The following is a 16,634-nucleotide window of genomic DNA, read 5'->3' on the forward strand; positions in this document are numbered from 1 at the left end:
GAGGAAATCATGGTAGATTGTTTTGTCTAATACACCAGTGAGAGGAGGAAATCATGGTGGATTGTTTTGTCTAATGCACCAATGAGAGGAAGAACTCATGGGAGATTGTTTTGTCTAATACACCAGTAAGAGGAGGAAATCATGGTAGATTGTTTTGTCTAATACACCAGTGAGAGGAGGAAATCGTGGTTGATTGTTTTGTCTAATGCACCAATGAGAGGAAGAAATCATGGGAGATTGTTTTGTCTAATACACCAGTAAGAGGAAGAAATCATGGGAGATTGTTTTGTCTAATACACCAGTGAGGGGAAGGCTTGGACATAAACAGCACAAGGTAAACTCGTTCGTATTGCCATTATGTTTTACACCAGAATCTCTGTGATGGCAATAATGCAAATACAAAATTGCCATTACAAATTGAAATCAAACAGGAGGATTCAAAAATAAAGGTAGTCCATGTTTTATTTCACAGTATTAAAGGAGAAGAAAACTTAAAATTATGACACTATAGGCTGAAAAGAGCACATTTTTTTTCCTATCTGGTGGTGCCTGATGTATAATTTTGCAATTTTTCCTTGCCATGCACATAAAGCCTGAAAACGGCAAAGCTGGCATAAATTGCTGAGTCTATCGCATCCTCCATCTTTAACACCTGTAATTTATGCTCGGGCTGTGTTGCTTCTTGGCCAATTAGAGTGGTTAAAACTGCTTGTTTGTGTATACTCGGAACTTATGTCCAACATTCCGGTGTCCCGATCGTCAAGAGGAAAACAAACTGTACTGTTCGCTACCTTCTGGGAAGAAGAGTTCTACCAGAAAGGTAGGAACTGCACTTTCGTTTCCAACAGCAATTCACCTCCTAACACAGAAGACTTCAGGCCTAGTTCTTAGGCAGAATGGAGTTGCCCACTAGGGGATTTTGGCGCTGACTTTATAATTTATCAATCTGAGGTACATACTAGAATTTTTTATTGCATAGACCTGTGAGAAAATGCGCACACTTTTCAGTGGTATTTGTTTGATATTTAAGTTTCCTTCTCCTTTAAAATCAGCATCTATGTACAAGTTTATAGCAGCAATGAAATAAATAGCTGTTAAAGAAAATATAACAATTTAATGTCCTTGTGTCAAATGTACATCAGCAGAAAATTCAGATAACAAATACGAAAATTTGCTCAGAGGAGAAATGAGGAGTAAAAGTCACTGGATTCTACCAATAAGATGGACTAAGAAAGGAATGAGTCGAGGGAAGTTTGGACGGATCACAGATTGTAGTTGTCTCCCCTTGATCACTCGGTGATTTATGTATTGATTAGTCTGCATCTTCATCTCTTACCACAGGAACACCTGTAACAAAGAGAATAAGACCATCAAATAGCACAATCGAACAGAAGAACAAATTCCTTACAGCTTTTCTGGGTTAAGTTGCAGTAAGAACTAAAAGACTGGTTTGGTTGTGAAAAGGGAGATCAACCCTCCTCTCATTAAATAACTACATGAACAACGTATGTAAATGAATATTTATTTAAGTTCAACTGAACATTTTATTGTACTGAACAAAGGGTTGTCTCCCTTTTTACATCACCTGGAAAAGCCCCTATAGTCTTTTAAATGTAACCTTCATAAAAGTGATCATATCAGGCACTTGTTAACTTAACTCTAGATCATCAAAACGATACACAAGGAAAAGTTACCATCTAGCTTTTTCAGTTTACTCAGCCGTCTGCATGCTTCGTCCCGCCATGTGTTGTTAGCCTCTTGTTCCTCATACAATGGGTTGCCTGTATTTCCAGAGAAGTTATGGATCATAGGAACAAAAGACCATCACTAGTACACTGTTCACTAGTTAAAGAAAAATTAGGTAATGTGCAGTGTATATATCAACTACAGTAACATGTAATATAATAAAAAGGTGCTCTTCCTCCAATAATCTCCAGCTTTTTTGGAGAATAAGCAGAGACGACATTTCAGGAATCATGCAAGTTCAGGCAGGCTTGGATGAGATAGGGTAGGCAATTTTGCGAACTAACATGGATGAAAGGCATGATAGTACAGTAACTGCTAACAGCGCGTAGGGCCCACAAACCTGGCTATGCAAGATGTATAGTCTATCTAGCAAATATATCTTACCATTTGCTTGCCCTACTTTGAGAGAGACTACACTCTGTCTCGACAATATCTGCTTGAACTCACAGGACTCCTGAAATGCCCACTCAGCAAATGTTACACAGCATTGATTCGCAGTCAGATGTCAGTTCTTCTGAATCATTCCGAGAGACAGATGTTTTTGGCAATAAACTACATGAATTTGATGTACAAACACTGCCTTGTTCTTGTCCCCATAGTTATGGTGATATAACCAATGAAATGTACACTTACCTACAAAAAGCAAATCTTCCAAGACAGGTAAATCTGCCTGTAATAATAATTTATATATTAATCTGATTTGTAATAATATTAAAATTAATACACAGCGCATTGCTTAAGACGGAGCCATTTCTTGTACCACACATACAATTTCATATTCTTTGAAACTACTCTCTTGATACTGCAAATGGTCATACAGTCACTGGGCAATGTAATTACAAGGAAATAATTCATTCATTATTTTTAGGAATGGAAAGGATTATTTCAGTCAAAACAGTAATCACATTTAGTTTTTGAAAACAACAGGGAAATGAGGCTGATTCCATCTTATCATTAGCATATGTTAAACAACATCTATAAGAAACATACATGTATATGTATACCTACTAGTTTCATGAACTCTTCCCAGGCCTTGACAGAGTTGTTTGACATGTACAGGACCTGCATAAAGTAAAACTTATAATGACAACATATAACTACTTACAAACAGGCAAAGAATTTTTGATATGTATACCTTGATTTTCTTGTGTACATGTTGACCATAACCATATGACAAATCTGGCTTTTAGAAAACGAATTAATGTATCTTGAAAATATAATGACATTTTACAGTTACACAGAAATAAAAACAATAGGTGTCCATGACAGTAAAATACCATTAATAAGCCTGTTGGAAAACCCACTTTTCTTACATAAAGTTGAGCCTTGTGTTTATTTTCAATGTTTTTTTCTGCCAATTAAAGCTCATTTGAACCATGTTTTGTTTCACAACTGCCAACAGTACCTTCAGTTTTCTGAGAACATTGATGCCTTTCAGTTTTTCAATGTTGTTGTAGGAGATCCACAATTCTTGTAATGTGTCACCAACTGCTTCCTATGAAAGGAAATGTGCATAGAAAACAATGTTTAACTTTAAATATGGCCAGTCTTCCTTTATCAAAGCAGACTTGTCAGTGATATTCTCACAGATATTTAAAGTATATACAGTTAATGTTTACTTTTTACTGTTTGTACCTAATGATTCTAAAAGTAATTCTGCTTCCTTATGAAACCATACATTAAATAACATGTGAAAAAATTACATATACCTACCAGACCAGTTAAACTTTTGATGGCATTTCTTCCAGAGACAAAATTGTGAGATTTTCTGAAAAAGGAAGTATTATTTATATATATGGTTTATACCATGTGTGGGCTTAATTGGCTTTCTGCATATGCCTGAATATACAGTTATACCAGCCATTACTTGCAAAACTTTGCAAGCTAATAAAACTTCATGGTTCATCTCAGTCTATGAGGAACACTATAATCTGTGTTGACATTTAGGCCCATCAAACATGTCAAAATTTGTTCACTGCTTTGCTGCAGTACCACAAACTGGCAGAGCTGCAAGTGCTGTCTAGATCTGAAGGCAGAAAAACTGGTTTAGTAGTATTATTTTCATTACATCATACAGTAAGATCAGATCAGGCCTTTTAATTTGGTTGATACAAGGGTTGAGTTTTAAAGGGCCTCAGGAGTAATACTGACCTCTGCCTTCAGAGGTCAGTGTAGTGTTACTAGTCAAATGTAATCATGATGTTCAGATATGAACGGACAGAGCTTCAGTTAATTCTGAAGTCTGATAAATTAAATAAATTACAAAACTACATCTTTTTGCATATATTTCTGCAGCAAGACATTCATTTGCTTCCGGGTATAGTATTCATGAAATCCAATGAACTGAAAACTACAGACAACTTACCACTAAATACTAAGTTATTAACATACATAAATATGTCCTAGAACAAGCACAAACACCACAACAGTTAAGATAACTGAATCCAGAGAAAACAATCAGAAATGTTTTTCCAACTTTGCTGAATAAAGATAAATAAAATGGAAGCAAGCACTTACTTAAACCATTCAAATTTGCAATTTTTTCAATTGCATTAGTCGACAAAGACAGTTTTCTGAAATGTAAGAAAATATAAGGGAAAATTTAATGACTCAAAGAATACTTGCAGTGCTGTATTTCATTAATATGCTAGAACAGCACACAATTATTAGCTAACTTGACAAACATCTTGATCACTCAAACAGAAAAAAATAATTTGAGCTATGAAGCTTTTTGTACTTGAACAGCTATATCTGAAAATATTATCAGTAATACAAAGGCTTCTACTTAAAAAGGCAGCTCTAGAGATGGTTATTAGATATGAATGGATTAATGATCAAGGCTTTTGGTAAATACACTGTGAACACAATTATATCCCAAATTTTACTTGTATTGTTGATGTTTATATTTTCCAGCATATGCATATTCAAAAGTACTCCAGTTTTTTCTCTGTTGTTCTTTCACCCATGACGCTGATAAATTTCAGGCTTTAAAAATATTCTTGGTCATAACATAAACAACCATATTAAAATGTAAGTATGTATAAAGTACAAGCGCATTAAAGTATGCAGTGCTTATGAAGATGACCATTGCTCAATTATGTGAAACTTACGTGCAGCTGGCAAGAGTTGACAAAGAGGCATCCATCTTCTCTATAGGGGGATAACATCCACATAACTTTACTTCAGTAGCTTCAGATGCTTTTTGTCCATTTTTCTCTTCCTGTTAAAGATGTATTAAACCAGAGTAAAAAAAATACTCTTCACGTATGAGAAGCTTGGACACCACGCTGAACAAATATCCACATTAGACATTGACAGAAATGAAAGACTGAACTAAAGTGTTGGTTTCTCAGATGCCTCGGATAGAAAGTTACCAGGATTAAGTTCTACACTGGTCCATCCAACTTGTGCAGATGATTTATTGCGTCAGAATATATGTGAGAGTATTGTGTCTCACTGTTATTGGCTGTCTTAATATAATTTAAAATCAAGTAATGGGGGTAAAAAAAAAAACAGTTTTTATGTTCTATTACATATATATTTCCAAACTTCAGCACTGACCGTAACAGATCCAATGATTTTCTTTTATAACTGCATACTTTTTTATAAGGTTATATCTGCAGTATTGCAACATACAGTTCTGACTGGCCACATGGTCAGTTCATCCATTCACATCATATGAGATTTATTTATTTGACTGGTATGTGTTTTACGCCGTGCTCAAGAATATTTCACTTATACGCCAGCGACCAGCATTACAGTGAGAGGAAACGGCCAGGAAGAAACCCACAACCATCTGAGGATGCTGGAAGACCTTCACATGTACAGTAGGAGAGGAAGCCAGCATGAGCAGGACTTGAACTCACAGCAACCGCATTAGTGGGAAGCTCCTGGGTCATCACATGAGATGTCAGTCACCTAAAGTTATCTCTATGTTCAGCCTGTAATGTAGTCACTCAGTGTGTATACACTGCTGATTGTTACGTGATGTGTACATGTAGGATTTTTAGTGATACAGTATATTTTTGGGCACATCTAAATTTGAGTACCCATATGTTCTTCATAACTAAATATTTGCTACAGATACAGCGCTAAACATAATAATGAAAGTAGGAGCACATGCTGTAAAGCGCTCAATAGCATACCAACACCAAGGTCGCCACAGAAAACAAATATTATACATGTGTAAACATACATACCCACTTTGCCAAAGCTTCTTTAATTGTTGTTGCCTTAGCCTACAAATAAAATACCAGTGCATTATTATATATGTTGACAGCAACTGTTGTATTCATTTTAATGTACATATAAATTCTCTTAACCTTCATCTGTACTTTGCATGAACCTGTTGCATACCCATGTTTTTGAGTGCTAATTAAGTAATAATTAAATTAATATTTAATCAAGATGCCTGTATAAAGCATTAAGGTGTTTGAAACTAAATACATACCCATAAATAAAATGATAGTTACTGTGGCATGTGTACGTACATTCTGAACCACTGAAAAATCTAGCGGGGTATGTGCAACACGGTAAAACACCATGCAGGTACACATCTATGATGTAAATTTCTAACACAATATTCCTTGACTAGAAAGTTAGGTTATATGAATTATCATATGTCAGCTAGGTCAGAATTACAGACACTTTAGTTTAATTACATAACATTCATAGCCATAAATATCAATGCACATGTATCATAACTCTCGTCACGATCCTTTAATGTCAGTCTAGATGGATGTGTTTTATAAGTTTAATCTTACCTTTATCAAGAACAAATGCGTATTGTATAGGACTATGACAAATTCAGAAATGTGATGAACTCCCGGTAGACCTACTGCCAGTACTGGTACTAAGAACATGAAGAGTAAGAAGCCGAAATGAATTAAGGCGAGAGAAAGATTTTAATTTTAAACACATGGGCAACTCAGAAGTAGCTTGTTACCATGATCGTTGGACTTTTTCCTCTTCTGCGTTCCTGATGTTGCGGTCTTTGGCCGTGAAGGGTATGTCAACAACTCGTCAATGTCGTGTCAAATTTGAAGTCAAACATCGACCATCATGTATTACATACCGTAGTTGTCATGACAACTGCAGGTGACCGGAAGTCAAGCCCCCGGCAGTATTACTGGATAAAATATAAAAATTTAATTTAAGTAAGTAATAAATAAGTTTTGTCTCGATGGATGACGAGAGTTTTATTTGCAGAAGTATTTCTTTTTCAGCTAAAATTTAAAGTTTTGACAGAAATTGACGTATGCCTACACTTGTAACATTCAAATATCAAAATAGGCATACTGAAACCTACATGACCCAGTTTTAAAGCAAATTCCCTAAAGCACTGTCCAGACTATCCAACAGCGTTCAACTTTTGTTGACTCATTAGCAAGTTGAATGCTGTTGATGTAAGTTGAGTGTCCCGTCCACACTACCGATCAGGTAGGTTAACACTGTCCAATACTGTTGTCGTGTATTGAGCTGGTTTTTTTTTTGGTTTTTTTTAACCAAACTTTCGCCATTTTGTTCAGGTCACGTGTCTTAAAGCGGTCATGTTATTTTTACATGGACCCTGATTGGCTACATTCACTCAACTTGTTGACAAAAAAATACACATGCAAATTTCCAATTCAGAAATGTTGAGTGTTGTTGAATGAAGTTGAAGAACCCCTACAGACTACTAAACATGGCTCAACTTGTTGACTCAGCCAAAGTTGAGTGATGTGGGATAGTCTGGACAGGGCTGTAGCCTGACATATATCCTACATTTAAGATACAGTAAAAAGTATATTGCTTTTTTACCACAGCGGTCAGCTAGCTTATGTAAAATGACAGTAGGCGTATGTAAGAGACTAGAATCAAGAGAATTCAGGTATACAGATAAATTTACTTAATTAAATGTTCCAAGGCCTACAAGCACTTAATGGTGCATGTACTATATATCAATTTCTACATGGAGAACCATGATCCAGTCATTTTATGTAGCCAATGATGCATTCAGCAAATCAGAAGAGTCGTGAGGAGAAGAAAAACTTGTGTTAAGATTGACTTTTTGTTACTTGCACATGTAATTAAGCTGTCCAGTAGATTTATCACATGGATGATGATTTACCGTGATTGATAAAGTCAGATATAGCTATACAAATATCTTGCAAAAATAAGAAATAGACAAAACGCGGTAAAGATAATAAGTGGAAATCATGTAAATGAACACACTTCCTGAACTGGGTCGGCAATGTAATGTGCGTTTGGATTTTATAATAACACAGGGTTATACAAAATGGCTGCGCGCACATCCGGGCGGACCGGGTATTTGTTAAAGAAGTTTGTATCGCTGTCGGTGAATTCTTCTAAACAGAGATATCACTCCACTTACCAGGTACAGATACTTTAAATAATACCGTAATGTACAAATGTGAAGGTATTTATATTCTTTTTACAACTACCTCAGAGTGTACATTGAGGTATTACATAATGCTCTGTTCCCGTCACTTAAATCATCTGTCAGTCCCAAAGCAGAAGCAAGTTGCGTATAGAATCATTTCCATTGAATTTTAGTAAGAAGTTCGAAACTTGGTTGAACTGTTTCATGGACAGGGTCAGCTAGGTCAACAAAGTATACAAATGTTAAGCTCAGGATGACTATATTCGCTTTTATTTGTTCAGGCTTACGGAACATAGCCATCCAGGAATAACTTATGTCAGTGTTCGCTTCAACCGCTGTGCTGAAGTAGGAGAAAAAAAAAGCCCCTAATGTTGCATGTTTATTGATGTTGGTAGTTGGAGCAAATCAGCAATACTCGACGAAATACCTATACTCACACCAAGCAGCAAACCTGTATGAAGCAGCACAGACGCAAAGCTGTATTGGGTGCTGTTGTACTATTTATTCCCCTTTTTAAAGCTTTGAAAACATCATAATGCACTGCAGGCTTCAGGAGATGAAGTCCATGTAGATGGATTGAGTGTGCTATGATAAAATTCTGACATTCCGCATAACACTGAGCTTATCCTTGTCTCTCAAAGAACTCACCGCATATTTCTGAATGCCGACTGGATGGAACTTAGGGCCTGGTGGCTCTCAGACTTACCTTTGATGAAAATACGCATTCTTCTTAATGCCATTGGGTTGGATTAAGAAGATTGAAATTGTGCTCATATACAGCAGTGGAACTATTATAGCTCTCAGGAAGGATTTCATTGCCAAAACTCAGTGACATTGTCAAACCCACAAGTAGATCAAGTGTCAATTCAGGACCGCTGTTGACGGCTTTGCGCTTAGTATGACCAAAGTTCTGGACCTCAATGTGATCACAGGCCAGCAAGGTAATGAGTGCCATAGGTGAAGGTAACAACTTAAGTGGACAGTGTTCGGGACTTCTTGGACAATTTTTTATATGGAAATGAGCAAAGGAGGTCTGTTTGATTGCAATGACGGAAAGGAGATGGGAGTTTGAAATCCACGCCATGTTTCTTGAAAGGTAGCGATGGATTCTTTGTTATAAGGCACGTCAGAATTTTAAAGTAGCAGACTGAAACATTCTAGATGGACTACACAAAATGGTCCTAGTTTTACTATGGTCAGCTAGTTAGATTGGGGGCCTTATTCTTCAGTTGCTACAGTTTATCAAAGCAGATGTTTTGACAAATGTAAGAGTGTCAGTTTTACCAAGTTTCAGACTTGGTGTTATTACATATGCTCCCTGTCAAAACGTGTTTCAGCCTTTCATTTCAGTTTATTGTCCTGTATTTTGAATAGGTTTTCATCACTTTGACATATTCTGTTCCTCTCTGGTTTGAGTAACCCAAATTTTACCTCAATATTCTTGTAAAAGATGACAATTTTAAAATTTGCACTGATTTGTAGTACACTGAGGAGAGCACATCAGTTTTTTAATTTTGTTTTCCTTGTAGGTTAACAGTTGGTTACGGACACTTTATAGAACAACCTCTCAACAGACACCGTTACTACGAGAGAAGTAATTATCATAAGTGGCTGAATTTCACCGTGCGTGGGGGCTGTCGCTGGAAAAGCGTTATTAGGAGCGATGGATACAGAGCTTCATTATGTCTCTCAGAAGGACTCGCCAAAAAAGACAAGAAAATAAATCATATAGGCAAAATTTTGAAATAATCAGATGCTTTTTTTCTAAAAATGAAATGGTTTTACATGTATCAGGAAATTTGTACTAAAGTTTTAAGATAGTTACTGATATATTCATTTCATAGAATATAGAAATAAATAAAAAAAATTCAGAGCTTCTAGGAAATCAGTTGAGTGTGGGATATCTATTAGGGTAGCTATTGATAAATACATTTACTTACAAAATTAAAACACATAAAGATCTGTATTGTTTGAATTCATGACTTGTAGGACTAACTCCCAAGTAGATGTCAGTGATGTACATTTTATAATATCTACAGAAATATCAAAAATGGCTGAGAATGCATTTCCAAGCATACACAAATCTGTGGGCTCCAAAGCCCTGGCTATTTTGGTCTGTTTTACCCCTGTTTTTCCCTGTTTTACCCCTGTTTTTCCCAGTTTTACCCCTGTTTTTCCCTGTTTTCCCCAAAATGCGAATGGCTTTAACACTGATACAGACATGATTTTTTTCCGCTTTTTAGCGGAATTCCGCTGTTTCTTTGTTCAGTTTCGATTAATTTACCTGTTTTCCGCAGATTTTTCTAGCTTCCGGGGCCTAGGCGGCCCCTGGACCCCGGCCTTTTTGGGCTATGATAGTAAATTTCAGCTATTTTCTTGGTTCACCACAATCATGTCTGACTGATAGGAACCAACTGGTTAAGCTGAGTATGGGATCCTGCAATGGATAAGCTGAGTATGGGATCCCACTGGACAAGCCATGTGTGGGGCACCTTACTGGGCAAACCATGTATGGGGCTGTGTGCCTTCATTGGACTAGCCCTGTATGGTGCCCCTCATTCAGACTGGAAAAGACATATGGCTTTTTAAAGTACATATTAAATACCTGGTACCAAACTTAAGGTGAAATACAGTACATGTAACTGTAAGGGTATTTCTAGATATACCGGTTGTTTCCAGGGGTCAGTAAGGGAACAACTACTTGAAATTTTCATTATGTCACAAAGTACAGGCATACTGAATGTAATACCTTGAATGTTACGGTAAATTTATGTTATGGCAGATATCTTTTAAAGTACTGGATGTGTTTCACTCAGATTTTGCATATTTGAAAAGCACAATAGCACAAAGGGGATTTTCCATAGTTGATGTCCTACGTAGATATTAATTACTGTAAATTACAGACTTCACAACTTTGCCACTTCAGTATTCCAATAGTTGCAAAGCTACATTCACACTAAGCCTGAAAATCGCTCCCTAGTCCAAACTGAATTTCGTACGAATTACATGGAAAATGGATAAAGTGCTAAAACGTATATCCATTTACATGCACCGCATCTGACTTTGTGCCCAATGATGAATTCAAACAAATGGCTCAGAGACCCATTTTTTTTTTTTTTCGGTCCATTACAGAAAATTGTGACAGATTTTTACTTTTGACCAGTCAGCATTAGCAATGTCGACTCACTGAAGACATCGCATGGCATCAGGCAACAAAGGAGTTAGCTCTTGATTACTGTAGTTATAAAAACCAATTACAACAAGGAAAAGAATAAACTACAATGTGACCAGTAAGAAAAAGGGAATGTGTGGAAAAAGATATTCTTCAGCGTGTGAGATTTGACAATGGTAACTTGAATTTTGTTTTAGGGGGTTAACATACTTTTAGATGGTATAAAAAAACTGGCTATCTTATTTTATTTAATAGCTAAAAACCATGTTGTATACACTGGACAAAAAGTAGACAGAAGTAAATCTAGTAAATGTAATGCTGAATTGTGAACTCTATGATCACACATCATCATTTGGAATTATCTGGAGGCGCACAACCTATGAGCTAGTGCATCATATCACATATACACGTAGGCCTACGCACATAACCCTGCACAGAATTCTTTCCTTGCTCGAATCTTGACCGTGTGAATGCATTGTTAACGGCCCTAAAAATCGATGCGGACTCTACATCGTTTTTTTGGGCCTAGTGTCAACGTAGGTTCAGGGTAAATGTTAAGGGAAAAAACTTTTTCATGTCAGAAAACTGAGCAATCCATTTAGGCTGCCTATATTTTTCTTTTCAGGTTTCCATCTCCTACACATTTGGCAATTTCTCCGATCAGGTGTTATAATTCATCAACAGAGGTATGTAACAGTATAGTACAGTTTCTTGTTGTGACAAAATAGCTCTTGTATATCCTAGTAACCTGAATCAAGTCTGCTTCTGGTTCTTGAGAAGGAACTGTGGTTGCTGAAATTTAAGTAGTTGTCAGATTTTTGCAAGATGAGTACACTGGGTAGGGGATTGTCCAAAATACTGAATTGTGAGTGTGCAGCTAAGTACTTCGTGGACGTCCCTTAAGAGGGTGGAATTGTGTGTATTTGACATGGAGACACATTTGTGGGGCGACAGAAATCAAGCTTCAAGCAACATCAAACCAAAATCAAAGTCAAAGAGCCAAACAGTGCAGCGTGAAAAACTCATTTTGTATGGATGCTACAACTGTTGAAGGTTGAAAATGAGGACGTACCGGATGACCTGTACAGACAGTTGGACGTGGAGGTGAAAGGTCATGAGCCTGCAGTCCTTGACAGCTACCAAAAATTTGTGACCTTGGCAGCACAAGAGCTAGAAATAGAGATAGGTCAAATGTAAGTATTGTCAACATGTAGCCTTTGTACTGATCTCAGATGTTTTCACCAAATCATCATTTATATTTGTATGGTTGGAATCTTGACTGGATCATTGAGCAGAATGAATTTGTTATAGCCGCTATCATTCAGCACTTGACCAGTGGGGTCGTGGGTTCATATCCAGCTCCAGTGACAACAGTCCATAATGCAGGGAAATATAGCATAATCTTAATCCATAATCATTACCTTGGTAACGCATCTCCTCCTGTAATCTGATTGGGTTTTTCTGAAACTGTTAGCATTACAGAAACTATAAAAGGATGGGCATGTGCTATTTGAGTTATACTGCATCGATCATTGCCTTTTAAACATAGATTGTAGCCTAATAGTGAGTTTTTATCAACGTGTCTCTTCATTCAGTTGTGATTTTGAACTTGTGGATGGTTGTGCGTTTCCTCCGGGCTCTGCCCAGTTTCCTCCCACCATAATGCTGGCTGCCGTGGTATAAGTAAAATATTCTTGAGTACGGTGTAAAAGAGCAATCAAATAAATAAATGAAATTATGATTTGATTTTCCTGAAACTTTGAAGGAGTGACAGAGGCCATGTGAGAGTGAGCTTGTGTTATTTGGGATGCATCTTTGAACATAGAAAGGGCACTACTTGATAGGGGATGCAGTTGATGACATTACATAATCCTTCTACCAAGCATAGCCTTGGGCATTCACCATCTTCTGATGGCTCATTTCTTGTTTTCTTCCACCCTGGCCCATAGCCTGAACAGCTGTCATCTAATTGTGCATACCCTATTTCTTCTAATTTTTGGGCACCTGGTCTGCTCGTTTTAACCAGTATATATATGTAATTGTAGCAGGAATATTGAGGTTCTTTTTTCTCACATGGCTAGAGCATCTAATTAACAGCATACTCGTATCCTTACTTTTCCAGAAGGCTGGTAAAGAATTGTAATATTCCAATTTAATGCTGCTAATAGTTGTCCCAAAAATTAGAAGAATCAGGGTATTATTTAGGAGTATGACATCAAGTTGTGACTTCTTGAAATGTTCACCGTTGACAAAAAGCTTGCTTCCTACAAGTTAATTGCACATCGCAACTGGCATACATGTACATGCAGTTATGTTATCCAGTAGGGTTACCTCATTCTCTGGCATTACCCAGCATGCCCAGTATGAATCTTACTAGCCCCCACATACTTCCCATTGACCATGTTTACTACATGTATTACTTCAGCTCAGTGATGTTATATTTCACCTGTGAGGAATAATGGTAATTGTCATATATCATTATACCATATTAAAGGTATGCCTTGTTTTTATAGTTTTACTCCCCCCAAAATAATCACAAGAAGAACTCTCCTCAAATCAGTTCACATCTTCAAGAAGCATCGTGTTCAGTATGAATGGAGAACCCACTTCAGAGTGTTTGAGGTATGTATGCTTGGACACCTGGTAATAGAGGACCTTGCTTCCTCAAAATACAAATGCAATCCACATTTTTGTTTGATCGTTGTTTAATGATTAATTCTTAAGAATATTTCAGCAATCCTGTGGTCAATTTTAAGGATGAAGAATACTGCAGTGCTTGGAATAAACAACCAACCTTTGGCAAGTGAATTTTTCAACATGTCACCCACATATTTACACTTACTCAAGGCACATGCTAAAATCCAGCCTGGGTTGTTAGCAGCTGTTCTATTTCACTGTCTGCCAGCACCCTGCGGATGGTCTGCCAGCACCCTGCGAATCTATTGATTTTGTATGTTGCTCTGTATGCTGGATGTTGACTACCGACGAAATAAAAAACTACTTCAGCAATATCTGGCATCACTGACTGCCCATAAGTCTCCATATTTAAAAACCCAATCAAGCCATCTGCAAATTTTGGTCAAATTTGGCCAGATTCAGGCACAGTAACTTTAGAATAAAATGTTACAGGTTACAAAGTTATGGTCATTTCCATCGGGCATTCAGGATTATGTTCTGTACCATCTGTATCAGATTTGTGAATTCTTTCAGTAGAGGTAGTAGTCAGAGGGCTACGGGCCTCTGCACAAGGTGAGTACAACCCAGCATGTAGTCCTATCATGCTGACCATCTTTGTGACGTTATGTGTAACCGTATTTCTGTCTTCAGTTCAAGCATCTAACCGGATCAACTGCAGACACGTTTCTAGAGTACATCCAGAGGAACTTGCCAGAGGGGGTGGCCATGAAAGTTTCCAGGGTAAGCCATGCTTCCTGAATTGTTCATGGCTATTCCGACATCCAGTTGAAATATCTGTTACGCCGCAGTCCAGTAACACTGGAGCAGTGAAGTTAACTCCACATGCTGAACTAGGTACAGCGTATTGTGGTCACTGCCCAAATAAGCATGAACCACTCTGATGGCTTAATGGTTAGGGTGTCCACCCCAAAGTCCGGAGACCCCGGATCGGACCATACCCAAAGACTTCTCAGCACTGAGAGATTAGAGCAAGGAAACGGGACCGGTTGGCCCCGGTGTCAGTATAATATGACTGGGTGGGGTGCTATGTCTGGTGTCTTTGACATGCTGCTTCAGTGGCGGCTGCGGCGGCATACAAGTATACGGACACACACCTAATGACTCCTCGTCGTCATATGACTGAAAAACGGTTAAGTTGGACGTAAAGCCTTGCATAAGCATTCATTCCATCAGCATCATATCCAGTGCTTTTCACATGGAAATGGATATCAGCTGTTTCATTCTTAAAGCTGGATTTTTTCATCTACAAGTACATGCCTAAGCAGATAGGGATGGCATGACACTCTATTGTGCATGCACTGGATTCCACATCTCCAGCTGTAAGTCGTCCGACACTAGCAACTGAAGTCTAACCTAAACAGTTTTGCTGGTTTTTCTTGCTCAAACTTGTACCATCCATTGGTCTTCAGGACATTCCACAGTGTACTATTTGTTGTTTTTGTGTATGGATTGTAGGTTGTACATAAACACAGTATGACAGGATATCAAGGAACTTTAGCCCGAGTTAGGTAGCCAATCAGCGATAATCAGTTGTTGTTCAGGCAAGCAGATAATCTCACAGGGTTATGTTTAAGGATTTGGCAAGAACCAAATAAAAGTTGAATGTACGCATGTGCATCTCCAAACATGTATACATCTTGAACGGGTTCATTTTGATAGAACATGGAATACAACGTAAGATCAGATTTTATAATACTACTTCCCATGTGCCGCTGTATGCTTGCTTTACATCACTGCCACCAGTAGACAAGTTTATGTGATGCATGTAGGCTTTACTTCATCACTTATGTCCTGCCGCTAACCTATAATCTGCATCAATAGTATTGACATTGTTTGAACTTTGCATTTGGTGGCAGTAAATGTAAAGCATGCTCTTTAAAGGAGAAGAAAATGTAAATATCAGTCAAATACCATTGAAAAAATTCTGTGTACCTCAAGTTGATAAATTGCAAAGTCAGCGTCAAGATCAACATCAGCTGTGGGCGAGTCCATTTGCCTAAGAGCTAGTCATGAAGTCTTCTGTGTAAGGATAATTGCCATCGGAAACCGCCGAAGTGCAGTTCGTACATTTCAGGTAGAACTCTAGAAGGTAGCAGTACACTTTATTTTCCGCTTGACAATCGGGAAACCAGAATGTTGGACGTAGGTTTCGAGTTTACACGAACAAGCCAGCAGTTTTAACACTCATTGGCTTAGAGGCAACGCACCCTCAGCATAAATTACAGGGTGTTAAAGATGGTGGACGCGATGAATAGTGCGGTCTATACCAGCTTTGCTGTTTTCAAGCTTTACGTGTATGGTGACAAAAAATCTCAAAATTATGGAGCAGGCACCACCAGGTAGATAAAAATGTGCTCTTTTCAGCTGATAGTGTCATGTTTTTAAGTTTTCTTCTCCTGTAAGGTTGCCAAATGATATTTTTTAACTTTTTTGTCTACAGTACTGCTTAGAGGAATTTCCAGACCATATAGCTGATGCCATCAAAGACAGCCGCAGCAAACCAAAGGATCACTACCCACCTCTCTCATAGGTGCTGTGTTTGTGCTTTTGTATCCATTAGAGCTGAAGTAATGCTGTACATTGTGTGAAAATAAAGTCCTGTTGAAGCTCATTGATGGCTTGACTTTGCATTATTTC

General features: G+C 37.7%; 2 protein-coding genes across 2 annotated transcripts; one reads left to right on the plus strand and one right to left on the minus strand.

The window, feature by feature from the left end:
* Positions 1–1,094: 1,094 nt before the first annotated feature.
* LOC135468320 (dynein axonemal light chain 1-like) lies at positions 1,095–6,830 on the minus strand. Its single transcript, XM_064746505.1, is given in 11 exon segments — positions 1,095–1,347; positions 1,695–1,781; positions 2,380–2,416; positions 2,755–2,808; positions 3,152–3,241; positions 3,460–3,494; positions 3,497–3,514; positions 4,264–4,319; positions 4,857–4,966; positions 5,946–5,984; positions 6,692–6,830. Coding segments are annotated over 11 exon segments (564 nt in total). The 5' UTR covers positions 6,695–6,830; the 3' UTR covers positions 1,095–1,312.
* A 1,187-nt stretch (positions 6,831–8,017) lies between these two features.
* On the plus strand, positions 8,018–16,608 carry LOC135466667 (small ribosomal subunit protein uS10m-like). The gene is made up of 7 exons (XM_064744292.1): positions 8,018–8,122; positions 9,658–9,722; positions 11,926–11,986; positions 12,354–12,493; positions 13,814–13,922; positions 14,628–14,717; positions 16,438–16,608. Exons 1-7 carry the CDS (start codon positions 8,024–8,026, stop codon positions 16,525–16,527), a joined length of 654 nt encoding a protein of 217 aa, XP_064600362.1. The 5' UTR covers positions 8,018–8,023; the 3' UTR covers positions 16,528–16,608.
* Positions 16,609–16,634: the final 26 nt, after the last annotated feature.

This window comes from Liolophura sinensis, chromosome 6 (genome assembly GCF_032854445.1).
Source record: "Liolophura sinensis isolate JHLJ2023 chromosome 6, CUHK_Ljap_v2, whole genome shotgun sequence".
Taxonomy (NCBI): domain Eukaryota; kingdom Metazoa; phylum Mollusca; class Polyplacophora; order Chitonida; family Chitonidae; genus Liolophura; species Liolophura sinensis.

Excerpts from the sequence above, each read along its gene's own strand:
- LOC135466667 (XM_064744292.1), top strand. The coding sequence starts at position 8,024 with ATGGCTGCGCGCACATCCGGGCGGACCGGGTATTTGTTAAAGAAGTTT. Across the intron at positions 11,987-12,353 it reads GTTATAATTCATCAACAGAG|GTTGAAAATGAGGACGTACC; the intron begins GTATGTAACAGT and ends CAACTGTTGAAG. Across the intron at positions 12,494-13,813 it reads GAAATAGAGATAGGTCAAAT|TTTTACTCCCCCCAAAATAA; the intron begins GTAAGTATTGTC and ends TTGTTTTTATAG.